Source organism: Gasterosteus aculeatus, chromosome 12, assembly GCF_964276395.1.
Source record: "Gasterosteus aculeatus chromosome 12, fGasAcu3.hap1.1, whole genome shotgun sequence".
Taxonomy (NCBI): Eukaryota; Metazoa; Chordata; class Actinopteri; order Perciformes; family Gasterosteidae; genus Gasterosteus; species Gasterosteus aculeatus.
In genome coordinates this window covers 7,413,764-7,441,289 of record NC_135700.1, presented here as the reverse complement: position 1 = coordinate 7,441,289, position 27,526 = coordinate 7,413,764, and the positions used below count along the sequence as shown (strand labels likewise).

Sequence of the window (27,526 nt, the reverse complement as noted above, 5' to 3'; positions counted from 1 at the left end):
CGCGGACAGAGGAAACCAGTGTGGAGGTCAAACGCAGAACGTGGTCTTTAGAAAGAAGAAGAGGAATACGGTGTTTTCACAGCATCTCTTGCGCAAAACACCCCAAACGCCGGCTGGTTCTAAAACAGACAAACCCTGGATTGTGAATCCAGTGAATTTACGCCAGTTAGTGCAGCAGTCATGGAGGGGAGGTGTAGGTGGCGGAGAGCGGAGACGCGCTGCAGAGACATTCTGAATCAGTGACACAACATGCATTTGATGCAGTGGCAATGCCACGAGCATAACGCGGTTGCACATTTAACAAAACGATGAGCCGGGTGGCATTTCTCCACGCCAAAGTTGTCTCTCATCCCCGGCGGTGGACGCTGAACGGCTGCTGGACGCCCGCGCTTCTATTGGCTGCGCGCTGCGTCGCTCAGAGGAACGACGACTTTTTCCTTTTTTTTTCTTTTACTGCCATAAGCAGCTGATGCTGAGGCAATGAACACGGAGCTTCTGGAGAACTGTTGACGGTACACGGAGACCCCGTCATAGGCGCTATGCCTGCGGATTCGGTCTCGTCTCCTTCCAGGGATTGAGTGAGTAGGACATTTGATCGTGTCACGACGCATAGGCCCGTGGCTCTTTTTTTTTTCGTTTCTTTTTTTAACCCTCTCTCTGTCACGCCACATGATCTTTCTTCGTCTTCCCACATCATCATTTTCATGGGCATGATTGTGTGTGCTGCACGGATCCAGCATTCTCCCCTCTCGCAGGCGACATCCCACCCGCAGGTAAAAAAAGGGGGTTTGCCATGGAATGTTTTGAGGGTTTTCCTTCTGCCTGCTTATCACGATGTGTAATTGTGGGTTTATGGGGGGGTGATTGGGGGGGGGGGGGGGGGGGGGGGGGGGAGACGCTGTTTGGTTGCGCAACGCCGTGGTGAACATGGTCGGTGATCCACGCTGCGGTGTGCGCACTGGCCGCTGTGTAGGCTGAGAAACGCGTGGACAGCGACGGAATGGTGGTGCGCTCCTGCAGCGTTGAGAGAGGCGCAGTTTCGATGCAGAGAGAGCAGCATTACTCTCCTTTCTCCCCCCCCCCCCCCCCCCCCCCCCCCTCTCTCTCTCACTCTCGCACACCTTGCATACACACGCACACACGTAGTCTCGTGCACGGAGACGCATGCACCCGCCTGTAAAAAAAAAAATCACTCTCAAAAACTTGCAATTATGCATGCGAGACACCAACAGGCGTGTGTTGTAGGATTAATGCTCCAGTCCATTCTGTTAGTGTTCTCTGGACGTCTCCACCTTTTGTCCTGTCAGCTGTCTGCCTGACAGCTCACCTTCTCCGTCCTTAACTTCATTTTTGGGAACATTTTTCCTCGAGTACTCGGCCATAATGCATAGGCTGCTTTAGGTGCGGGGTCTATTTAGACACAATCTGATCACCCCAGTGGCAGAAACGTATCCCTGAAATGACCATGGCCTCAACATGCACCTCATCACTTCCCCCGGAAAGACTTTGCTGTGTGGAGTGGACACTGCATGGGAAAACGCCCACACATGCACATGAGCCAAATCAACATTAAAGTGCTTTTGCAATGCTGAATAAATCAAGTGGTAAACAAGTGAAGTTGGACGGATGCTGTGAGAAGCTTCGACGGTTTCAGTCCAACAGCACCCGCATTACAAAAGAGGCTTTTAATAATCGTGGTCAGTTTTTGGATGTGTGACAGGAGGAGATGTAAGACTTGATATATAGCTGTTCTGTAATATTTGTTTGTCTTCCTCAAACAAAACACTTTAATCAATGAGAATATCAAAATGTAGAACATGACTTGTTAAATGGGGGAAATGAAAGTACAGAATGGAGTTTTACCCCAGTGGAAGAATCACGAGGATGTTTGATCATCGCACATTTCAAACCATCCAGCTCAACATCTTGAATGTGCCAGCAACAGCAGCCGTAATCATGCACTGGCTTGAATACAAAGTGCTGCTGAGGCTAATAGGAATGCCCTTAGCTTGCAGATATTTGTTCACAAACCACATGTTGGATGAGATTTTCGCCTGATGATGGCAATTAAAAATCAGAGGATTACCAAAGTGAAAGAAACATGAGTGTTTATGGCAGTCCATCCAATAGTTGTTGCCATGTTAGCAGCTCTGTGAGGCTGCAGCTGCTTGGAGCTAAATGCTAAAGCATCAGCACGCAAACATGCCCACGTGAACATGTGGATGCAGAGCATGTGTATGTTAACGATTTTGTCCATCAACATGCTTGCATTTGCGTATATATTGTCTTTAAGGAATTGACGTGGCATTTTTCGCTCTTCCTGTTCCCTCAACTATCAGTCAACCGGTTTGCCTGCATGAAATATATCAGTGGCTCACATGACAACGAGGTTCCTTAACATTTTGTTGAACGATATAAAATACACAATAAAATCGCCCCTCCCCCCTCGTAGCTTTTTCTTGTTTTAAAAAGGGTGGTTGCTAAAAAATGCCCATATGACACCAACAAACATGATCACGCCAACTAGTCCGCCTTCACAGCCCTCACAGCCCTCACAGCCTGCTGTACACGTAACGTTTTGTACTACTGCCTGCATTCACACTTCAGAAACCGTTGTGTTCATTTGGGGAAGACTATCTTGTTGAACAAAACGTGCATCATAAAGTTTGTTGCGTCTGGAGCTTATGTTTTGCAGCAATTCAAAATACACGGGAAAAAATCCTATTGGCTTTTTGACGAGGGAACCATTGTGATGCCAACATTTGGGGTTGGCTTACAGAAAGTCACCCCTGCAGCACGTTACTAGCACAAAACCCATTACATCTGAGGGTGATGGGCGATTGACATTCAATTGTGTGGGAATTTTGAATGTTTGAACCAAATGTCATGGAAATCCATCCTGTGGTTAATGAGACTTTTTCCAAATAACCTCAATCGTCAACCTGCTTGTTGTGCAAGAGGAATGTAGAGAATCGCCAAAACCAGTAGGATTCATTAAATGATTATTACAGAATTCCTTATGATTCATCCTCTTGGCACTGTAGATAACTCTACAGAATTGGACCAAAGTGGTGGTCTAACTGACCGACAGAGAACTACTAACTGAGCTGGCTCTTAAAAAGGCAAAGCTTAGTAGCACTGCATTAGACATCCACCTCGGACTCTCAGCCTGTCAGCCTCCTACAGATTCAATGTGTGGAAGTCATGCTTAAGTCATCCATGATTTAAATGTGCCCTCAAAGAAAAGCTGCCTCTCTGGCCCAGTTAGCCACCATCTGTGCCGGGAAAACCACCAGCATGCCAGTGTGGGAAGTTAGCCCTTGGAGTGACCCTCTGACAGCATATTTGAAATCTTGCATCTCTGTTTTTTTGTGTCTCTGGTCCTGCAGGTATCCGGCCGCGTGGAGGTTCGTTTGCCGCAAGAAATGGAATAAAGGGGGCTCGGAAACAACTGAACCTACTTGAGTTCAGATCCATAAAAAGAAAAAAGAAAAGAAAACCGGCATAGAAAGCACGCAGGGCTGGAGGAGAGCCGTGGAGCGAGTTAAAAGCAGAAGAGGTTGTGAAGATGGAGAGCGGTCAGACGACGTCCCTTCTGGAATTTACAGTCCGGTCCGTCGGCCGCCGGTCGAAGCCCGAGTCACCTCGCTAAAGCCCCGAGCAGCTCATTTCACCCGCTGGAGGAGCCCCCGCCCTCGGTGATGTGATGAATAAGTTTGAAGTCCTTGGCATTGTGGGAGAAGGTGGGTGTTTTTTCTTTTTTTTACACAGCGCACAGGGCTTCAACTCTGATTCAGGTGATCAAATGAGGTCACATGTCCTGTGTTTTTAAGGGATCTCAGGTGTTACAGCAGCGCGCGGTGCGGCTTGCATTGTGCACATGAAACCTGCACATCACAGTTGTCAGGTCTTGTTTCATTTAGTGACACAATACACAGGGAATTTTAAAGGGGTTTGTGAGCCTGAGAGCTTGCAGACGTTTCTCATCGAGGAGCGTGTAATCCTTTGAGACTGTCCAAAGAAAACGGCAGCATTAGTAATTTGTTTACCACATACACCATAGTTTCCCGGGCCTTTATTTACCTCAACTGCTGAGAGAACCAGACCTTCCTCTGAAACTGACTTATATCGGACGGGTCTTTTCTCCTATATTTCCCTGTCTTATGTCTTTGATATCTCAGATTTTGTCAAGCCTCTCTGTTTCCTCATGAATTTGCTATTTAACAGAAATACTGTCTTTATTCGCTAATTATTTCTAGTTTTCTCTTTTTTTGTTCACATCAATTTTGTTTCTCACAGCCAGATTAATCCACACATTGTCAATCTCCTAAAGAGTGCTGAAGAAATGCGTTTTTTTACGTACGTTTAAACAAATAACCTTAATTTGTTACAACGTTTATTTTGTGTTAAATCAAAGTAACGTCTAGGCTATGTCACTATAATATGTCATCCCTGCAGGACTTTAAGGGAATAAACCCTCTGGCTTATTTTTGTTTCGTTAAACGGATGCAGCTACATCAACCACGCAAAACAGATAGCAAACAGCCAGAATGTGCAAGTTTCCTTAACTAAGGAATTAACTAAACCACATTGTCAGACAACAGCAGAGGAGAAGCTAGTTAATAGTGGATTGACTTAAATTAAGTGTGGTTTAAAATGTAGTAGTAGTCATCGTGGTGCTGTTGGAAGTAGTGCACTGGACCTGCACAACATGAATTTACCATTTGATCCCAGTGCAGGTGAATCAGGCCCTGCAACTTGAGCGTCTGACTATTTAAATACCGCTTTGTTTGAGTTTAACGTAAAAGACAAAAACACAAAGTTTTTGGGCCTTGGGATTTACGATTCTGTTATTCTGCGATTTAGTGCTGCTGACCTCATAGGCAAAGAACTCCAGCTGGATGGTTAGATTAGAAAATAGCTAATTTGTGCATTTCCTATTTCAGTCAAACAGCCCATTTTGTTTTCTCTTAATCTCGACAAATATTCTTTTAAACAAAATGTTTTATTACGAGGACTTGTTGGATTTAAAAATAACTGACTTTTGTTTGGCTCATACCAATATTTGATCAAACTCTAGACGTATTTAGAATACTTTAAATCCATGGACAATTTAGCAATATCATAATGGATATTTCCTCGCCAGAGTTGTATTTTACTCACAGGGAAACCATTACTTGGTTGGTCATGAGCATCGGCCTTGAGTGTATCCATCAGTGTGTGCGGGAGCGTCAGCTCGTACTCTAGTGACAGCGGTAATGGCTGGTCATGAAATAAAATACACTTTTAGACAAGCTGTAGACACACACACACCCACACACACACACACACACACACACACACACAGACGCGGCCCTTCACACATCAGACTGAGTAGGAATGATTTCTATTCGTCGGCTTTGTCATTCGTAGCTCACTTCAGTGAGTTGGACTGCACGTATCCCTTTCTTCAATTTAACCAAGTAACCAAGTGGTTATTGTTCTGTAGGTAATTCTCTGTGATCGATGTTGCTGATTGTCAGGAGACATAAATCAAAAAAGTTAGACTCATGAGAACCGCAATTCAGCCAAAGCACCAAAAAATAAAATAATTTTTGTTTTTTCTTCAAAACAACAATGTTAATGGTAATCATCGTTGTTAATATGCATTTTAATATATTAATTTACATTGCCAATGTTTCTCAACTCAATAGAAAATCAATGCAGCCTCCTGGACAGTTGAACTCTGCTTTATATTTATGTTATTGTTGTTTTATTCATATGGTGGGACTAGTTTTAGTCTCTCGAATTAAACATTGCAACTGGAACAGGACCTTATTAGGAGCGTGTGATTTGAATGGCAACAATAGCAGTTTGTAAATTGACTAATTAAGTTCAAGTCTGTCCAATTTTCCTAAAGAGAAACAGACCATGGACGACCCGACATGTGAAATGTGGATGATCAACAGAGAACATAGTGTGCTTAGCAATGGCAAGAAACTAAAGGGACACTGCCTGTGTGTGTGTGCATGTGTGCGTGTGTGTGTGTGTGTGTGTGTGTGTGTGTGTGTGTGTGGGGGGGCGAGTACATAAGCCTTCCCCTCACCTATTAACGGTGGTTTCTGGTGATTTCCACCTACTGTTTTTTATGGCCATGTTTGTTGGAGGTGTATGAAAACCAAAACAGTAATTAAGATGTTGAACCGTATTGATCTTTTGTGTCTTTCTCTGTACAGGAGCGTATGGAGTGGTGCTTAAGTGCAGGCACAAGGTAAGAAAGCATTTCTCCTATTTGCTCATGTAATATAAGGTAAAGTATTCATGGTTCATGGTGATATGAAGATTATGTGTTTAAATAATCAAATCAGACTATGATGCAGAATCAAAGATGAAAATCAATAACTAATACCACAGTTATCTTCCTGTACTAAAACACGCTGGGAGTTACAGCGACCTTTAGGATAGATGACATCTTGCATGCTTACGAGCAGCAACTGTGAAAATAAGTGACAATTGTTAATAATAATGACGATAACGATTACAAACAGTCAGCAGATGTGCGGAGTCAGTTACACAGATATCCAACGTCAGCCACAAAGTCACTTCTAATGAAAGCAACACACCATGTTGCCTGATCCTGTCAATTAATGTTGTACTTAATTTTGTGGTTCCTCCACATAAACTAAAGTTACTACATTTTTCAATAACTTTCCCATCTGCTGTAATGAATCCAAAAAGGTTTCAACAGGTTAATTTTTAGATGGTTTGGTGTCACGAGTGGCACGTTGGTCAAACGCAGCTTACTAATATCCGGTTGCAAAGGGAACCATATCAGGCAAGTTGTGTAGTTTCCTCACTTCCCCCGTCTCAAATCACACCCATCTCCCAACAAGGAAACCTTCATTTCCATCTCAACAAGACAGCAAGTGGTAACCGCGCTGCTAATAATAGCAGCTAACACGCAAATTGCAGTTCCTCAAATAGCTACTTGATGCTGAATGAGACAACTAGTCAGTCTCTCATGGTCTTTACAGCAAAAAAAAAAACATTCATAGCCTGCAAATAAAAAACTCTCTGTATCTTTAGCTAATATGCATGTGGGCATAATGGAGGGTGTGGCCGCTTTGAGTGACACGTTGCTCGCTGTCAGTTGTCTCTTCTGCTGCGTCACTCCAGGGTCACCGACGTCCCACGTCTTTGCCCATTTTTATCGCAAGCTTCCCAGCAGCTTATCAGAAAAGCATGATGTCACGGAGAGTATATTTATACTTTAGACAGTCTATGGTACTCCACCATTTGAGTATAACAGCTGCAACTAGCAGTTAGATTTCTTTAATTGAGATTGTTGCAATGAAAGTGAGCCATGGAGGCTCATTGACGCAGTCCGGGCCATGTTGTCCAACGTATGTGACGTTTTAAATAGAGCAGGAACCATCAACGTTATCATGAATAAAACCCCAAACTGAAGTGCTGGCCCGATCACACTGTAACTGGGTTAATGACAGATTGCTGCAACTATTGTTATGACCTGCAAAATTACTGTAACCAAAATGCCAAAGAACGAAGCAGTTACTGTACAGGTGTCCCATCCGCAACATGACATGACATTTCTGTATGACTCATACATGGATTTAAATTGTAATTCAAAGTATTTAAGCTTTTTATCAACTCATGTTGGCTCATGTGGCTTGGGAAGGGGCTGAACGATAAGAGATCAATTTTCCGAGATACTTTGTTAATAATCAACCCGTAACTGTAAAAGGGAACGGCTTCTTATTCTACAAATAGACGCGCACTTTATTTCTTTATACATTCTGCCTGTAAACCACAGATAGATTTCTCACGCGTGGAAATACGTTGACTCCTAAAATGAACTCAGCCGCTTTGAGTTGCATGTATTAAAAAATGTTCCGTAGTCATGTTCTGCTTTGACTGAATAGAAGTGCATTTTACTGGTCTAATTTTGTATCATTCCTTCTGTCACCACATTTATGGACATAATATATTTGTGAAAAACACCTCACTCAAGAGAGAGAAAGAGAGAACTACTGTGGGAGGAGTGACAGTCGCAGCAGAGCAGACAAGAGATGAGAAGAGATGCAATCAGTGCGTTGTACAACGGATGAGGGAGAGATGAAACTGAATGCTGGGAGTACTGGGAGTACTGGGAGTGCTGGCGTCGGCCCTGTGGTCGCTTGTGACATTTGTGCGAGTTTCTTTCATTTCCGGCCCCACACTTGACCAAGTTTTCTCCGAGCTACACTTCATAAATAGTTCAAATGAGCCATAAATTGTATAAATACGCAGTAAAAACTCTAAATATTCAAGCGCCTGTGTTCTGAGAATGTAAAATGATTTCATGGTGAGCATTACATGATGGTTAGAGTGCAAATAGACACCTCAGCAGAGGCGGATAAAAGGACGATCCGCACCACGAGGCGCGTTGAAGTGCAGGTGACTGTGAATTTATCCGCAATTTGCTGTCACATTCCAGTCGTCTTGCGAAGGTGTCTGTCTCCCTGTGTGCGCACGGATTAAGGATTAAGGACTTTGTTGGAAGTGAAAAGCTGCATTTGTGAGACAAACGCTCCCTGCGTCCGTTTTAGTTTAGAAGGCAACAAATATGCAAGTAAAAATGTCTTGGCTCGCTGGCGGTTATTTGCACGCAGCAGCGATCTCAGGTTGTTTTTGTTGAGCGTGAGTTTCTAGTTATTGATTGTGACTTCCATTCTGTGCAATGGAAGATGTGTCTTCTTGCAAGTCTGGGAGAAAGAACCAACCAGCGGGACAACTCAATCAGTAAAGACATGACAAGGCGTGTGTATAATGTGGCCCAACGTTTTCAAGCTTGAGCCAAAGCCAATAAGAGGCATCCAGGACGAGGCCTCCGTCTCGTTCTCCTCCGGATTTTATTGGACCGTGAATTTTGTTGCCGGCGGATCTCCATTTCATAAAAATTGATATGCAAGCTGTCAAAGTGTTGAAACCTCTCTGCTGGCCTAACTTGCAAAGAGGTGACATGTTCCTTATATAACAAGTGTAGGGAATTCATTTTCACACGTAGAGACTTAAAAAAATCATTTAAAAAAAGGCAATAAAAGCGTTTTATCTTTGCAGTCAGAGAGCAGTTATTTTTACTTTTCTCCTCTGGAAGCAGGGCAGAAGAGAAAAGGGTGGCTGCGCGTGCGTGTGTGTGTGTGTCTGATGGAGAGGAGGAGGTGCAGAGGAAGGAGACTAGATGTAAATGGGTCACGCTGTAAGGAGTCAACAGCACACCTGTGTGAGGGAGTCTCAGGCACCAGGCGGAAGTTGACTCAGAGGAGAATAACGGCACTACCAAGAAAAGGAGTGCGTTATAAATGTGTGTCCCCGGATAAATTAAGCATACTTTACAGTACAGTATGTATTTGATGAAACATTTAATTAGCAGAGCCAATGCGTGCTGGCGTTTGTGCAATGTCCTGCCACTTTATGGAAGTGTTGTATTAGCGTATGTGGGTGTGTGTATGTGGAGGCTTATGTGTTATCTTGAATTTGTGTTGGGAGTGACAATAGCTCAACCTAAATGCTAGCCAGTGTTTGCCGGCTCCTACACGTTCGTTCGTTTTTACGCTATTCAAGTAAAAACAAAGGTTTTGGGCTATTGGGGAAACCATGTAGGCAATATGAGGACATCTACGCGGGCTTTGAACGGCTCTAATGAGCATACGGTCAGCAGTGGGGTCGATTTTGGTCAAATTAAGGAACTCTTAATGGAAGAAAAAGGAAATGAAAATGTCTGATCCAGGTAGTAGGTACCAACATAAAGGTAAACAAAGTTTACTTGACAATATCCTTTACTGTGAAACCTTGGCGCACCATGTGTGCATAATAAAATACAGAAAAGCTTATGAGGAACAGTTGTACTGGAAGTTGAAGCACTTGACTGATTGAGAGTACCACTCTTCCCTTTTTAGAATACTAATGACCACCTCTAATTTATAGAAGTATGAATACGAAAAGATAAGTGCAGAGCAGCACCACTTCTGCTGTATAAAAGCCGGTTCTTTTTGCGTTTACCGTGTCATAGGGTAAAACATCATGGCGGATGTGGACTCTTTCATGGCAATCAGGGGCTGCGCGTGTCATCAACAGAAAAAAAGCCAGCTTGAGGTTATTTTTGAGATGTGCTGACTTGACAGGGGCTCAAAAAGGTAAATTAGTGGAGGTCCTCACACACGAGCACAAGCATCCTCAGCGCATTACAAGGTGCTGCCACAGAGCTTGAAATGTCTCCTCATACGAAATATCTCCTAACTTTATCCTCAGGATTAAGTTGATGTTGGGGGCTGTGAATCCTTTCATCTCTGAAAAGTCAACCAGTTGATGTGTTGTCAGTTAAACAATTGGCCTGTGTGAGCCGGAGCGCGCCGCTCCTCACCGCGTGGCCTCTTTGACACCGCGGCCGGCGCCGCCGCCTGACCCGCCGTACACAAAAGGACCACAGAGGAATGTGCAGTGGACAGTAATCCTATCTGGACCACGTTGGTGCACCCAGTCCATCCTCCACGTACAACGTTAAGATTAACCACAGTTTCTCCGTGCTGGGAAATGAGACATACAAACGTACATCACGGCTGTAGTTCAAACACTCCTTTGAAACATGTTACAGTTTGAATTACAAGTACAGACGCACCAGAACGCAGTTATAGATGAGCAGGGTCTTTGAAGAAGAAGAAGTATAAATGTATATATATTTGGCGTGGAGTGCAGGAGGCGGGCAGGAAGGAAAGAAGGAATCCGTAGCAAAACTCCAAATAAATTATGTTACAGATAAAAATGTAAAAAGTGTAACGGCATTTGTAGCGACTGGCTGTTGAGCAGAGGCCTGGTGAATAGCTAACGGGCGACGTGTGAAGCTAATCGAGGAGGCGGGAAACACAGACGACTGATCCCTTCATTAACAAACAGGAAGTGAAGTGTACATTGCAGTGACTCTAGCACAGGCCAAAGCGTCGATGAGGCCTCTCAATCACCCCACTCAGCTTTAGAAGAATGTACAAAACTGCTTCGGTTTGCAGCAGAATGAGGCTGACTAGATCTATTGTGAAATGCTCCTGCTGTGTCATGGGATGCACGTGATGGATTCTCCATCCAAAGCCATTTGTCTGCGATCAAGCAGCCTCTCCCAATATTCATTAAAAAGTCTTACCTTAAATCAGGTGTTTCTTTCTATGGTTCTGACTGCTGTATAGTACATGGCAGCATGTTGACCCCTCAGTTGCTTTAATTATTGATGTTGATGTTGATTTTGATTTATTCTACTGTGAAAAAGAAGTTGCGTTTTTGCCAGCTGAAACATCAGATGTAGATAGATATATATAAGAGTTTTTGAGGACATGAGTATTCTGTTCGCAAACACATGTATCTGATTTTCTTGACCCGTGAAATGCTGCAGGAAAACCTAAATCCTTTCATTGTTTCCCAGTTAAACCGTACACGATATACTTGATGTGTAAAGCTGCAGCACAGCCTTTGAAACAAAGCAAATCTCTACATCTACATCCACAGCAGCTCGCCACATTCAGCAAGGTCAACTAAGCAACCTGCAGGAAGCTGAAGGAGGCTTCTGATGCATATTAACTAAGCCAAGAGTTCAGGCTTTGTTGCGTGTGTGAAAGCTCTGTAGTAAAATAATTTAAATGAGAGCACACGCCACGGCTCTTGTGTTGCCACTGCCGGCAACCCAGTCACACATCTGCTTTTTTCATCTGGGCAGGAAATGAATTTAAATACCTGCACTCTTTCTCTTTAGTCTTTTTTCACCTTTCTTCCTACAAGCAATCTCCGTCTATTTAGAGTGATTGTAATGTTTGTTTATCTCTGGGCCGCTTTGTTGATCCAACAAATAGATTTCTCTCTTCTTAACACGACACACGTCCTCTTGTCTTCGCAGGAAACCAACGAGCTGGTGGCCATTAAGAAGTTCAAAGACAGCGAAGGTGAGTGAGGGACGGAGACGAGGAGGGAGAGAAAGACCAGCAAGCGGCATCATCTCCGTCTCCTTCATTTCCGCACAGAAAATGAGGAGGTCAAGGAGACGACGCTTCGGGAGCTGAAGATGCTTCGGACGCTGAAGCAGGACAACATCGTGGAGCTGAAGGAGGCTTTTCGCAGGAGGGGGAAACTCTACCTCGTCTTCGAATACGTCGAAAGGGTCAGCATTATTATTTCCTGCTACATGCACACATGGATTCTCATCTCCACTCTGCTGTATCCAGCCTCCGGTTTCAGGATGCGGAGACTGCTCAGTTGAGCATAAGAAAAGCATCACCATGGCAACATATGAACTGGGCTGCTGGTGAATAATGGTATTCCCCACTGTGTCGCCAGGGTATCCAGCCAAGTGTTTGCTTCATGACAGGTTTATTTTAATACATGCTAGTCACCTTAGCACGGTGTTCCCTCTCGCTCTGCTGGTCAGGGTTTAAAAAGGGAAAGAGGGAAGGAGCAGAGAACCCCCCCCACAGTGAGCGTGTTCTCGGACAGTGTTCATATTTTTAAGCGCATTCTCGTATGATCAGTAGTTTAAGACTCTGTCTTGTGGTTTGCAGAACATGCTGGAGCTGTTGGAGGAACTGCCCAACGGCGCGCCGCCTGACAAAGTCCGCAGCTACATCTACCAGCTCATCAAAGCTATCAACTGGTGTCACACGAATGAGATCGTACACAGAGGTGAGCAGTCTACCTTCTGCTGCAAAAATATCAGCGTCGCTCATTCTGGGGTTTTAAAATGTGTCTTTTGTCTGTTTCTTTGTTCCAGACATCAAGCCAGAGAACCTCCTCATCAGCTCCGAGGACGTCCTCAAACTCTGTGACTTTGGTGAGATTTTGGTCTCAACTTTCTCCTCTATGCAGCAGTCACATTCGTCTCCTGAAGTTGTTGAGACGTATGTAAGCATAGCGGTTAAAAAAAGAAGCGTTCTTGCACGATTGGCCTCTTCAAACAATGGGAATTGCTTTTCAAATCAACGTGTTGGTTCACCACACTGAATCAGCTTTAACTGGCTTATTAGACGGGCTGCTGGATGTGCACATTTGTTGAGTTTATGTCCAATTTTTTTTTTTTTCTACAGTTAAATCTACGACTTTTGTTTTACCAGTTTGTTTTCCTGGGCTTAGTTCTCTGTGAAAAAAATCCCACTATTTTTCGTCACCATGTGGCTTATTCATTTTGCCACTGGGAGGAGGCCAATAGGCTTTATAAAACACACTTGTTCTGCCAAAGTTATACGACACGAAAATCAGGTTGATGTTGGGCACCTGCATCATATTCATACAGCGTATTTTTAACATATTTTAAAATATTTAAATATTCCTCCCAGGTACATTCTATATTTATTTTCAAAGCCGCCCGGTCAGTTAGCTTTGCGTAATTCTTTCTAATGCAATCCTACGGAGTCAGCCGGGTGTTTGTTATTTACTGCTGGAACTGACATTCTGCTCATTATGATTTGTCTTGCTTACAATTGACTCTCTGTGTGCACCAGTTATCTAAAGCGTGGCCTCAGTTCACCTCCAGTGGCTGATGGCCATGTTGTTACTGTAGCTGTCCAAACCGTTTGACTGTTTGTTGCACTTTCATCTTCTAATTAGCCATTTATATTTACCGACACAGAGCACTGGATGTCTAAAAAACTGTGTGAGTACGTTGTGTGTTCATTTCCATCTCCTTCTGGCTCAGGTTTCGCTCGCAACCTGTCTGAGGGAACAGACGCCAATTACACTGAGTATGTGGCTACAAGGTGGTACCGCTCGCCCGAGCTGCTGCTGGGGTGAGTCTGTGTGTGTGTGTGTGTGTGTGTGTGTGTGTGTGTGTGTGTGTAAGACACTACAAAGACAACCAGTGAGTGACCTCATTCAGTTGACCACCAGTGTTTGTATGAGATATGGACACACTGATGGATCGTTTTCCCTACTCGCAATATCTCAGATCAGTTTATCAGTGGGCCGATGCAATGCCGGTACTCTTTTTTTTTCCAATATAAAATCATTTTTGTTGGTTTAAAAAATAAAACTAGGTCCTATGACATGTTTTGCTTCACAGTAAATGTATTAATTCATTTGTAACGGTGCTGCACTCAGCAGCACTCTCACACACAAACAGATGATTTTCCAGCTTGCCGTTGAATAAGAATTCAGTGAAGTTTCAGCCCAGTGCACAGTGCATTCTACCGTTGCATGTGCAGCCCACACTACTGCCAACGCCACTGCACTGAGCCAAAGGACCAAATGCTTTCATGTGAGTTACATCCACTACAGTAATGGAACCAAAACTGCAAAAACTGCAAATTGCCAAAATAATAATAATAATAACAATAATCTATATATATATATATATATATATATATCTTTTTTTTTCTCCAGTTAACCAGCAGTTATTAGCCTAAGGACAAGAACACTGTACAACGTCAACCCCTTCTGCTCGTTTTTGCCAGCTAGCGTTAAAGGCAACGTTGGTTAACTTGCTAGTTTGCTGACTGACCACATGGCGCATTGCACGTTGCATGGTAACTCCCATGACGTTGAGCTTTGTTTAATTATTGCAGATTAGTGCGACAGTGTGTAAATTGTTGACACACTAAAATATGCTACATGGAGATGTTATCTGGGAAAAAACAGTTACATCTAACATGCTGTCTCTGTCTAATGACATCTGGTGTCTTCAAAACATTCATTTCATTAAGTAAAATAAAAAACACTTATTTTTTTAGCATCATTTTTTAGATAATTTTTTAGATGATCTGCTAAACTAAAATATATGGTAGATATCACGTGTTACCACAAAACCTGCCGATGAAGATTTACCCGCTCAAACATTATGACACAAAACACTGCACCACATCACACGGTACCCCGAGACCCCATTTATGTTTTGTATTGTTTTTCAAGGATTTTAGTTACATCGAATATCCGTTTTGGTTTAGAGACAGCTGAATGTCATCTACCCTCAGTGCTGTGTGCCTGATTTAGTAAATGCCCTGGAACATTTATTGAGACAGCGTTTGAATGCCGCCCACTCAAATACTCTCTCCCTCCAACACCACCGCTCCTCTGCTTCTCTGCTGCCAGGACTCTCGCCATTTCTCACCAGGCTCTCCAGCTCCCTTCTCGTTTAGAAATGACCATCTTCAAGAGCGTCTCCACCAACACAACACAGCATCCATCTTTCAGCTTCCCGTCCCCCCAAAACCCCCACAAGTTACATCACCCTGAACGCCGTCACTCTCATAACCGTCTTCCCTCCATCCCAGGGCGCCCTACGGAAAGGCGGTGGACATGTGGTCGGTGGGGTGCATCCTCGGGGAGCTGAGCGACGGACAGCCCTTGTTTCCAGGGGAGAGTGAGATAGATCAGGTCGGTGAAGAAAAGTGAGGTCCGTTGGTCCGTTCGTTGGTTCCATAGAAAGCTGATCCGCGGAAACACATTTGTTGGTCCTCTCGTTCAGACAAAAGAAAAAACGATTCCTCTGCAACTGACAAAGAGCAAAGTTCGGCTTGAAGTATTTTTTGTAACGTCGCAATGATGACATTTTTAAAGGGAGGTTTGGACAGTGTTGGGAAACCGTGTGAGATGAGAATCACCGTTCATTAGACCAAACACTGGAGAAGAATGGCATATGTATTCAACCTGATAAGCAATCACAGGAGGGCATTACCGTTTGCTTTTTCAACGCTACAACTAGCTGGTGATGCCAGGGGAGCAGAAAGGACAGTTGTACTGCACTTATTTTAGGAGTTGGTGGAGAACAAAGCAGAGCTAAAAGGATTTTGTATATTGTCAATTCAAAATGATAATGAATTTTATATCAACATAACTGTGATGCTGCACATTTTATTTACCTCCAGCTCTTCACCATCCAGAAGGTTCTGGGGCCACTTCCTGCAGAGCAGATGAAACTCTTCTACAACAACCCTCGCTTTCATGGAATCAGGGTAGGAAACGTTTCTCCTCATCCTCTTCCTCCCTGTTTTTACCTCCTTTGGTCCTCTCTCTCTCTCCCTCTCTCTCTCTCTCTCGGCAGTGTTCCCAGCACCATGACTGAGTGGATTGCTATGACTCATGAGATAGGTGGTTGGTGTACAGTTTAGCAGCAAGAGAAAAATGTCCCAGAAGGCCAAACAAGACTTTGTGTGTGTGTGATTCTTGTATTTTGTTTAGTGTGATCAAGTGATAGATTTCTGTGTGATTGAAACAGAATTCTTTTACTGGCAAGAACATCTACTGTCCAAATCCAGATATAACTGAAAGCACCTAAAGTTGTGATACAAATTTGATGCGTGTGTGCTTGTGTGCGTGTGTTTGTGCGTGTGTGTGCATGCGCATGATAGTTTCCCTCAGTTGCTCATCCTCAGACTTTGGAGAGAAGGTACCAAGCCATCCTGAGTAGTTTGATGCTGGATCTGATGAAGGTAAAATATCTCAATCTCAAAATGTATTTACATGGACCTGTCGCGCCGTCCATCCTCACTCTGTCCTCTTCTGTTCCGGTGAACCTTTGTCAATAATTAACGTCGGTATCCACACGCGTTTAACATCAGAGCCTGCTGCTGCTGAACCAGACCGAGCGTTTTCTGACGGAGCAGAGTTTGAACCATCCGGCCTTCCAGCCTCTGAGGCAGGCAGAGAGGCCTCCTCCTTCGTCTCCCAACCCACCGCGCTCCTCCAAGAGGAAAACGCACCATCATGGAGAGAACACCGTCCCCACGAGGTCTGACTCCTTTACTCAGTCTTCTTACAATTCTATTAGTTCCACCAAGTAAACACGGAGACCAGAGCTTAAGGGAATGGCTAAGTTGCTATCTTGTCACAGTGAGTATACGGTTGTGCAGGCGTTGTTTTGTGAGCCAACTGTCATTCCAGGCCTGCCCAGACTCCTTTAACTCTGAACTAAACAGCCATGAAAAAAAAAATATATATATACATATATATATAGTATCACTGATCATAGTTTAGGAAGGAAAAAAGTTGCAAGGTTGTAGGCGTGCTCCAAATGACTTTTTCGCTTACTTTCACTGGCTTTAAGTTGTTTGTGTATATATATATATATGTGTATTTTTTTTTTTTTTTGCTTTACATGTTGTTACCCAGCTACTTGATCCTGTTCGAGGGACAGTCCTACATGTCACTCAAAAAACATGTAGAAAATAAAATAAATCCAGCCGCCCTAGTAAAAACTCCCACCACTCCCATCCATCGTCAAACCGCTTATCCTGCACACAGGGTCGCTGGGGGCTGGAGTCCATCCCAGCCAACTTCGGCGGGAGACGGGGTACATCCTGAACTGGTCGCCAGCCAATCACATATACAATATGTATACATACATATATATGCAATATATATACTGACAAGTACTCACAATACGGTCAAAAGCTCCCTTTTAGAGATTTTTCTGTACTACATTGAGACAGAATCTCTTCATCATCATGATCTTGATGCCCTGCACATGCGCAGCGCATGCTTATAAATATTTACAAGATATGCTGTCTGAATTTATCCCAAAAAGTAAAACGTAAATGACTCTCGCTGCATTTGATTCAAACACATTTCTTTTTTCAGACCTTCTTGTGAAATGTCTTTGTTAACCTAATTTATTCCTTTTTTAATTTAAAGTGAATAAATCACAGCAATTTAGTATATGGCTGAAGTCCTTTCTTTCCTAAAAGTAGATGTCACATCCAACAATAGGTTATATTCTTCCAAGCAGCTGTAGGATTGTTGGAATAAAGCTCAGGTGAGAATGTTAAGTGCAGGTTTGTGTTCTTAAAGATTAAGACTTCAATATAAAGTGTCATCCATCCGTCTCTCTCCTCTACCAGGAGTCACACAAAGAGCACGAGCCGTCGCTCCAACAGCAAAGAATGTTCCAGCCTCCCTCGCCATGGCGATCTCCATCACCTCGGCAACAAGAGTTTCCTCAACGGTAACAAACCGGCTCCACCAACCTTAAGTCCTACGCTCCACCCTAAGGCCCAGTATATGTCCCAGACCCTCAATCGTTCTGCCTCATCCAACAAAGACCTGGTGAACAACAACCTGCCACACCTCCTCAGCCCCAAAGAAGCCAAAGGCAAGACAGAGTTTGATTTCAACTTGGGACCATCCGCGAAGCTGGCGGACCAGGGACACGTGTCCAAGTACGGCCACAGCAAACCCAGCTCTACTCGCTCCCAGCAACAGCAGCAGCAGCTGCAGCAACAACAGCAGCAACAACAGCAGTTGCAGCAGCAACAGCTGCAACAACAGCAGCAGCAGCAACAGCAGCAGCAACAACAGCTGCAGCAGCAACAGCTGCAGCAGCAACAGCTGCAGCAGCAACAGCAGGCCGGCCGCCACACCTTCTTGGAAGGCAAGACTAACACTCTGCAGTCTGCAGCAGATAAGCAACATGGCCGACACAGCCACAGCATGGCCGACTCTGCCCACGGATCCATGTCCTCCTCCTCGAAGAGTTCAGCCTCTTACCTCAGCCTGTCCAAGAGCCACAGCGCGCTGAGCGATGCCAAATCCGTGGGCAACCTCAGCGACGGCCGACTGCACCCAGAGGACCCCAACTCCAACGCCACAGCGGGGATGGGCCCCGGGGCCCGCTTCTTCCCTGCCAGCTGTTTAGACCTCAACACCCCATCAGTTCCCCAGGGGCCGCCCGGCAGCCCCTCCGCTCGCCACAGCGATCGGTCGGGCCACAGCCCCGCCTCTCGTAGCAGTGGAAATGTGCGCATGGAGAGCAGCACGCTGGACTCCTCGTCCAGACATAAATCCAGACATAAACCACTGGCCTCAGGTAGGTATGAGAGCATGACCTCTAGTGCACTTTGTTCTCCTGGAGTCAATTAGCCTTCAGTTTCGGGCTTCAACCACCCCATTCTTTTCTTTTTCTCTTTTTTGGTCTTTTAAATTATTTATATTCAGCAAAGAGTGAATCTCCACATGCACTTTGCACCCAATACAAAACAGTACAATTAAAAATATCTGAAATTCTAATTATTTATATATTAAATATTTCACATTCATAATCGTACAATACAGAAAAAGGTTATATACTTTTAGTTAAAGCCTCATGTCTTGAAATGGTCTACAGGTCTTGTTTAACTTCTGTACAATGAAAAGTTTCAGCAAAGCTGCATTATGATTGGTTCCCAGTATAGTATCTCTATTTGGAACCGAATAGCGGACACGGAATCAATGGTTTGGATTTTAATCATTTCAGTTACATGATCACACAAATTGACAACATTTGCTCCAACTCCTCAAATGTCTCCGCTTTTTTTGTTTTGTCTTATCTCTTTGTAAATCAAATGCTTTACATTTTGAAGAAATACAACAATCACTCCACAAAGTGATCGTGACTGGACGCTCTAATGACTCTGTTCCAGAGGAGGCCGGTGCTCCGGAGCTCTTGGATCCGGGAGGCGCGGGGATGCCCTCCACTCACACTCTGCCTTCCCCACACGAGTCGTACCACTACGGCCTGGGCTACACCTCCCCCTTCTCCTCCCAGCAACGGCCTCAGCGCCACTCCATGTACGTGAGGAGGGAGCGCCACCGGCCGCACGGGAACGAGGCCTCGATGGCCGGCTTGCCTCCCCCCGGGCAGGCGATACCGACGCGCGCCAGCAGCCTGCAGATGCTCTCCCCCCAACTGCAGCACCGGACCACCCTCACTGGACACTCAGTGAGCTCTTCCAGAGAGGACTGCACGGACACCATGACCAGGGTTAGTGGCAGACAGTCCTGTGAGTATGAGGGGAGCCAAAGGACACCCTACGCCCTAAATATACCTTTATTTTACGCTGTGGAAAGCAGCCGGTTACTACACATCCGTGCACTGGTGGAGTATTTTGAGTTCATTGTTTCCAAAACCATTGCTAGAAATACTTTTTTCTTATTTACTTTTTATCGTTTCCATGGTAACAGCAACATCTGTGGTCGGTAGAACATATTATAATAAAGACAACGTCTAATGAGCACTTGATGCAATCTTTTGGCTAACATGAATCTATAGGTAAAACATTATATGGGATTGTTAAGACAAACCACTGAAATAAAAAGCTCAAACAGACACACAACTGATCAGTTAATAAATAAAGTTAGAGGTTATGAAACAAGATGAGCCAAGAGGCAATAGATATGCAAATGACAGTGTGCGCCGGTGATAATGTATTTTTACTGAAACGAGACGTTTGAACAAAATTTCTCCACAAGCAGACAAGAGAGCCTAATGTAATATTGCGTACGTTTTTAGTGCAACCTGTTGCTCCGTCACTGAAGCGCCTCAAGTTAAAAACACGAAATGTAGGGTTTGAAAGTTAAGCTGAAAAATTCTGGAAATGAATGAAGCGCAAGAATATTAAATAGTGAATCTTTCCTTTAACACATACGTATTGCAAATGTGTGTGTGTCCCAAATGGGCGTGTGTGTGTGTGCGTGTGTCTCACGTTGTCATTGCCTCACGCTGCTTCTCCACTCTGCTTTGACCTGCGCCTGTCCGTCTCCTCAACAGAGTGAGCAGTCCCCTAAAGACATGAGCCACCCTTGTGCCCCCATCAAAGACTCTACGAGGGACAACAGTGCCGCTTTTCATACACAACGCTCTAAAAACGAGGTCCGACCCCCTGACTCCCCTTCCCTCCCCCCCGTCCAGCTCAGCCAGCACAGACAGCAGCTCTGCTGACCGCTCTTCCCATAGCTTTCTCTGTTTCTACCCAACAGCTTCACCGCACGTTGTCGCTGGTGTAAATGTTACCTCGCCGACAAGCTCTAAGATTGTCCCGATTTGTCTCGTGAATGTGACAGCTAAACGGCTAAAAACATAAAGTGAGATGAAATGACGTTACCGATCACGCGTATGAAGATGCTGAGCAACTTTCTATGGTCCGTGTTTGTGCACTCGTGCGTTTTGTGTGTCCGCATGACGTGTGCGTCTCTCAGGTCAGCATGTATCACGACCCTCATATGGAGGATGGAGGATCCTCCAAGGAGAACCGGATGATCTTCACTGAGTCCATGCCTCGGAGAGTCGGCAGCTTCTACCGAGGTACGAGTCCTTGGAGTTGTTTGCGAAGAACCTGTACACAGAGGGGTTATTTAAAAAGAAGACAGAAAATAATGATAGAATTGAATTAAAAACCGATGCGATACAACAGTTACTATATATTCTAGCGCCTTTCAACAAGGGGATTCAAAAGACTGTCAGACAAGATGGAAGAAAAGGCGAGTTAAAAATAAACCATATCAATAAAATATGGTTCAAAGAGACCTCCTGTCCGTGGTCGGCTCCAGGGAGAGTAAGCCGGCCGCACCCGTTGTATCTAAAAAAACCTTAGTCTTTATAAAGAAAGGTGGTGAAAAACACTTTAACCTACTTTGATGTTTTCAAACGCGTGTTAACGCTTTCATTACTCTGTTTGTTTCAAAATGGATGACTTTTACAATCACATTCCGGTTTAATGCAAAAGTTTGAGGTTTCTGACTGAATCACATTATACACAGGGGGGGGGATCCATAATTAAACAGGCGGACATATAGCTCGGGCTTTAATAGACGCGCCAGACATGGGGGAGTTTGGCAAATGTGAGTCCAGCAAAGGGAAACATTGTGCAATAACTGCCAGAAGCCTTCAAACATCACAGACTGCTGACATCCAAAGCAGCAGGAACCTGCAGAGAATAATTGTCTCCTCCTTGCGTCTCCTCAGTCCCCTCCCCGAGACCAGACAACTCCTCCTCTTTCCATGACGGCGTCGGGCAGGGTCGGGGGCCCGTCGTGCCCGTCGTGCCCGGGGACCCCGTTGCCATGGTCAACCACTCCAAACGCCAGACGGCTTTTGACTGGTGATGATTCATTTTCTGAACAGCATGTGAATGTACAGCGTAGTAGATCTACGTTCAAGGTTGTGTCGAGGAAACTGTGTAGACATTTATTGTTGTGAAGAAAGAAACTGATCTTCTATAATACGGCGCGCTTTAACCTCAGATGTAGACATCTATTGATAAATGAAAAAAAACTCACGTATCCTCCTCGCTGTCACATGAAATTTGTCACAACAGTAATTAATCTAATGGATTTTTACAAGGTTACTACCAGTCGGTAAATTATTCAAACTAAATTAATGAAAACATATTTTCCCTCTATGGTTTGTGGTTGAAAAATAAGCTATATTTACACTATTTCCTGTAAATATCGTTACGTTGAACCAAAAGGCAAGGCAATTTTATTTGTATAGCGCTTTTCATACACAAGGCAGACTTGCAGAAGGCAAGTGCTTCACATCATCAACATTTCATACAATAAAGTGAAATAAAATGCAGGAATTAAAAGACAATTTAAAAACAGCAAATAAAATTATAAATTTAAATCTTATTTAAATTGTTTAATTAAAGGCAGAGGTTAAAAGTGCAATGTAGGTTAAATTTAGCAGAAGGCTAAGCTGAACATAAAGATTTTCAGTCTTGTTTTAAACGTGGTCAGAGTTGGGGCAAGTCTTAAATCTTCAGGAAGTTTATTCCAGCTGTTTGTTGCGTGGTAACTAAATGATGCTTTCCCATGATTTGTATTTACTCTGGGAATCACAGATTGGTGTCAGAAGATCTCAGTGATCTTGAAGGCTTATGTAGTGGAAGCATATCAGTGATATACTTTGGCCCTAAACCATGTAGTGATTCATATGTGAGCAGTAGGATTTTGAAATTAATTCTCTGACATACTGGGAGCCAATGTAAGGATTTAAGAATTGGTGTAATAAATAAACAACAATCGTACCATAGCTGTTTTTAAAATGTCTGTTTGCCATTTTTCTTTTCTAAGAGGTAATGATTAAGTGTCTTGTATAACTGAATAGTTATTCTATTAAATGCATTGTATATTCAGGATGTGCCGCAGCATACGTGACAGAGAAAATATCCCTATTTTATCTGCCGCTTGTATATCTAACCATGAGTCGTAAAGTGTGAGCAATTTCCTTCCCATTTTCTACGTAGGTCTGCCGCAGAAAAAATGGTCATGAATCCTCCAGAGCCCCCCAAAGAGAAAGAGAAACAAGGCTTCTTCAGAGCCATTAAAAAGAAAAAGAAGAAGACACAAATAGTAAGACCACTTCAGTCATTCATCAACCACACATGGACACGGCTGCTAGAATCTGGGGACACAGCAGCATTGCTACAATGAGACAAAGTGTTACGGGTGAAGGACCATGAGAAGTCCCACTGTGGGACAGATTGTAGCAGCAAAAACAGCCCCAATTAGTCAAAGTCATCCGGAGTAAACAGCAATCATGATCTGTAACTGCGTTTATCACAGTTTACAGACAAACATTGATACTTAACATTGGCCTGCTGCACTCGACAAACATGTTCCGCTACACAAGTAAAGTTTTAAAGTCTTAAAGTTGTGTTGAGAGTTGTGGACGTGCGTCTCCTGCTCCACAGACGGACGTGGAGGACGGGAGGAACCCCGGCATCAGGAAAAGCCTTTTCCCGCGCTTCGGCTCTAAGAACAGCTTGAAGCTCAACTCAGCTGTGAAAGTCCTACCTGTGGTCGCCTCGCCGATGGCTCAACACCAGCCCACCGCGCCCTACCCGGCCTCGCCGGTAACCCAACCTCAACATACTACCGCTGCATGCCAACGCGCTCGGCCCTCACCAGACTCACACGCCTGCAACGCTTTTAGAGCAACGTCCCAATTTTGGGAAATATTTAGAGTCCACTTTGAGTCTTCATGGCGCGCAGTGTCTGTGCATCCATCATGTCTTTGCTACAACGGTTGTCAAATGCAGTCACTTCGTATTCACGTTGCATTTGTGAGACAGCAGTTATCCTTTTCTAAATACCCTACGAGGTCCATGAACATGTCCAACACGTGCAGGCAAACCCGTGCTGGACGTTGATGGACGGTGAGCTGCAAGAAGCAGTATGTAAATGTAGGACATTTACTTCTTTTTTTTTAATGCTTTTTTGCTCATTTTTTATTAAATTAATATAATACCGTCATGTCTGCCTCATGGAACTTGAAGCAACAGAGCAGTAGGTTAGCTTAGCATAGCGCAGGGACTGGAAACAGAAAGGCCAGCTCTGTCCTAAAGCAACTGAATCATTTCTCATCCAAAAGATTGATGATGGTTGAAGTCAATTATCAAGTAAAAATGCAAAATATTATAAATGATATTATGATGTATGATAATTTGTTAATAATAATAATATTTTATTAATTAATAAATAATTTATATATATATATATATATATATATATATATATATATATATATATATATATATATATATATATATTCGCTATGTATGTATTTACTTTACCAGACGTTTTATAAATCACAATTAAATGAACATGTCATTTGCGTGACACAAGTTGTGTGATGAAGACGAACCTCGCTGCACAAAGGGAATGTTACATTTAAACAAAGTGTTTTCTTGTTTGTGAAATGTCAGGTTTCCGGTAACGGACAAGAGCACCTGTCCCTGCAGAGGAGCTCCAAGTCGTCCTCCCACCACGGCAGCCGGCGGAAAAACCGCGAGCGATCCCGAGACCGAGACCGGGAGCGGGAGCAGAGCCGGGACCGGGAGAGAGAGAGAGAGAGGGAGAGAGAGCGGGAGAGAGAGCGAGAGCGGGAGAGGGAGAGAGAGAGGGAACGAGGGAGGGAGAGGGAGAGACTAAATGACTGGCCACAAGACAAACCGGTGGACTCGCACTCTCAGGTATGCAGCCTGATACGTTACATTGTGGAGACACTAAAATGACCTGAGTGCAGTAACTTGTTATTCAGACCAAAACGAACCCTCAGCATCAGTCATTAAGACATCCATTAAATGTAAAGCATGTTACCTAAGTCACAGGATTCTAAAGGTCAATAAATCTAATATGCCTTTTCCAGACGAGTTAATTACAGCTGCTTGTGGACACCAGCTGGGATGAAAAAGAGAGACTTTTTGGATTCCCGGCCTAACAAACAGGGACCGGCTGCATGGACCAACACACTCATCCACTGTTTCTCTTTCTCTCCTAACAGAGTCAACCCCTCAAGTCCCTCCGCAGGCTCCTGCACCTCTCCCCCTCCTCCTCAAATCAAGGACAGCCTCCTCCTCCTCCTCCTCCAGACATGCGCTTCCAAGCCCCCCTCCCCAACCCGCCGCAGCCCCCCTCCAAAGCCGGCTACTCCGAGGGTCGAGGGCACGCCGAGAGCAGGGGCCACGCGGGGGTGAGCAGCTCCGCCCAGGCCAAGAGCCGCAAGGCCAGCTACCCCCTCCCCGGACAGATCGAGTCCAGCTGGCACGTGTCCGCCCTGCAGCGGGCCGAGGGCGCCCAGTTCACCCCCGAACAGCTGGGCATCAAACCGGGGCAGAACGGACCCACCTTCACCCGGGCTTCCCGCAGCAGGATGCCGAACCTCAACGACCTGAAGGAGACGGCGCTGTGAGCCCCCCCCCCCCCCCCCCCCCACCTCCCCCCGCCGCCCCGTTCACTCTGCTCCCAAACTAGGGCCTCCTCCGACACGTCTCCGTCCTGGAAGCGTCTGCCAGACGCAGGCGTCCCGCTGCCGTGGTAAAAGTTTACACGAAAGCCTATCGGACTGGATCGAACCGCCCGTCTTGTTGTGATGCTCGTGAAGACCAGTAACAGTTTTGTTGGACAGGACGGGGCCTCATCCCGTCCCGGGACGGCAGCGCCGTATCAGTTGTATGTTATTCTCTCTCTCTCTCTCTCTCTCTCTCTCTCTCCTTAACAAGGGTTAGGACGTTGAAATAAGCTGATCTTTCCTGTCAGAGGAGACTCGGCACACGCGGCCTCTTTGCTGCCATCTTCTGCTCACAGGACACAACAGGACGCGACAGACAGCCGCTGTCACAGTGGACAATGAACAAAGGTTTTTTTCAAACTCTGATATTTGATAAGAAGAAAAAAAGAAGAAAAAAAAGGTTTATATCAACATAGTTTATTAAATATTTATTTGTTTTAAATTCAAGGATATAAGCTATAAATGACACAGTATGTAGGCTATATGGGAATATTATACGGTAATAGAATTCAATGTGTAATTGCAAGAGCTTTAGTTTCGACACAAAGAAATGCATAGATATTTATGTGTTGATAATACAGTGTCAAAAGGAATATTTATTAATGGTGAATGTCCTTCTTTTTGTTAAATTTGATATGTGATTAACAGATTTTCACCTGTTAATTTTCCCCTTTTTTCTGTATGTTTCATCAGAATGTAAAGAAATATTGAAAAATACTGCCCACGGTGGAGAAAAAGCCTCGGACATTACTCACAAATCTGCGGTCGCTCCAATAACATTCGCTTTGAAGTTTAGTGACACGTCGGACTATTTTTCAGCCGGCGGTTCACATCATTTCCCACTTTAAGCCCCAGCTCTCGTCTCTCGTCTCTCGTCTCTCGGTACTCAAAAACAACATGGAAGTGTGCAAGATAGTACGAGAGCATTCAGCAAAAAAAGCCATTACCTCACCTGCAACCTTTAAGGTCCCAAAGGACAAGTCTGGTGGAATTTTGCATTTTTCTTTTTGTGGACAAATGTAAAGACAAAAACAAACACCGATTGGTAGATCGCTTATAGCCTCGAACCGTTGTGTGGATAAGACTAACTTTCCAGGGTTGTAAAACCCCGTCTCAGAGTATTATAAACTATCGTAGAGTGTTTTGGCATCTAATAAGCACCTAAACACGCTGAGCCCTGAGTACTCGAACTGGGCTTCCTGCTTCCTATTTCCACTCTGGCACAGGATGCCGCCACTAACGCGGCTACTCGCAAGCTCCTGTTGTTGCTTTAGTGTTTTTTCATGGGATTTGTTCACAATAATAAAGGTGTGGAATAACACCAGACTTATTCTTTGATGTGTGTGTTTACATTTTTCAGTTTGCATTTTAAAATTTTGCGTTTTAGTAGATGCTTTTTCTACATCTATTATCGGTTTTCCTACTATTGGTATTTACATTACAGCTTGTTTTTAATATTACTAGTCATGATCACGGATGACGTTACTCAGCTGGGTTATTCATAAAAGTATTTACTTGTCTTACTGACCTGTGAAGGATGAAAAAAATATACTGAACTAAACACTCTCAGTGCTTTAGGCAAAAAACAATGCATTGTTTTCCTTCCAGTCTCATGTTCATCGTTTGTTCCCTCCTCTTCCTCTGTGGTGAAGAGGTGAAGAAAAAACGTTAATCTGTACCACAGAAGGAGGGAACGGGAAAGAAGGACGGAGCGATGTGTGCAGAATTTGAGTCATCTGTGGACTAAAGAACAAACTTTTGAGAATTTTGATTTGTTTCTTAAACCTTTGAATGGATGAAAATAAGCAAAAAAGGAAAGAGGACAACAAAACAGGAACAAACCAATTGATTAGATGTCTGATTGAAATCAATAACATTCAGACAGAGGCTCAGTCTGATGCTGATTGATCAACATAGTGCCAAGAAGGATTTCCACCAGGAGGCTGATTAGTATTTTCCACATGGAACATCACCTCCACAGCG

At 44.2% G+C, this 27,526-nt stretch overlaps 1 protein-coding gene across 2 annotated transcripts; it reads left to right on the top strand.

The window, feature by feature from the left end:
* Positions 1-222: 222 nt before the first annotated feature.
* cdkl5 (cyclin dependent kinase like 5) lies at positions 223-25,942 on the top strand. Of its 2 annotated transcripts, XM_040195352.2 has the most exons (21): positions 223-578; positions 3,390-3,743; positions 6,216-6,250; positions 11,915-11,960; positions 12,039-12,175; positions 12,573-12,693; positions 12,782-12,841; positions 13,703-13,793; positions 15,273-15,375; positions 15,867-15,953; positions 16,350-16,430; positions 16,560-16,729; positions 17,838-18,802; positions 19,395-19,735; positions 20,522-20,623; positions 20,950-21,055; positions 21,716-21,851; positions 22,998-23,103; positions 23,445-23,606; positions 24,459-24,725; positions 25,037-25,942. In XM_040195352.2, exons 2-21 carry the CDS (start codon positions 3,707-3,709, stop codon positions 25,442-25,444), a joined length of 3,561 nt encoding a protein of 1,186 aa, XP_040051286.2. In that variant the 5' UTR covers positions 223-578; positions 3,390-3,706; the 3' UTR covers positions 25,445-25,942. The 2 variants fall into 2 exon arrangements, with proteins under 2 accessions (XP_040051286.2, XP_077941055.1); XM_078084929.1 differs by lacking the exon at positions 20,522-20,623.
* Positions 25,943-27,526: the final 1,584 nt, after the last annotated feature.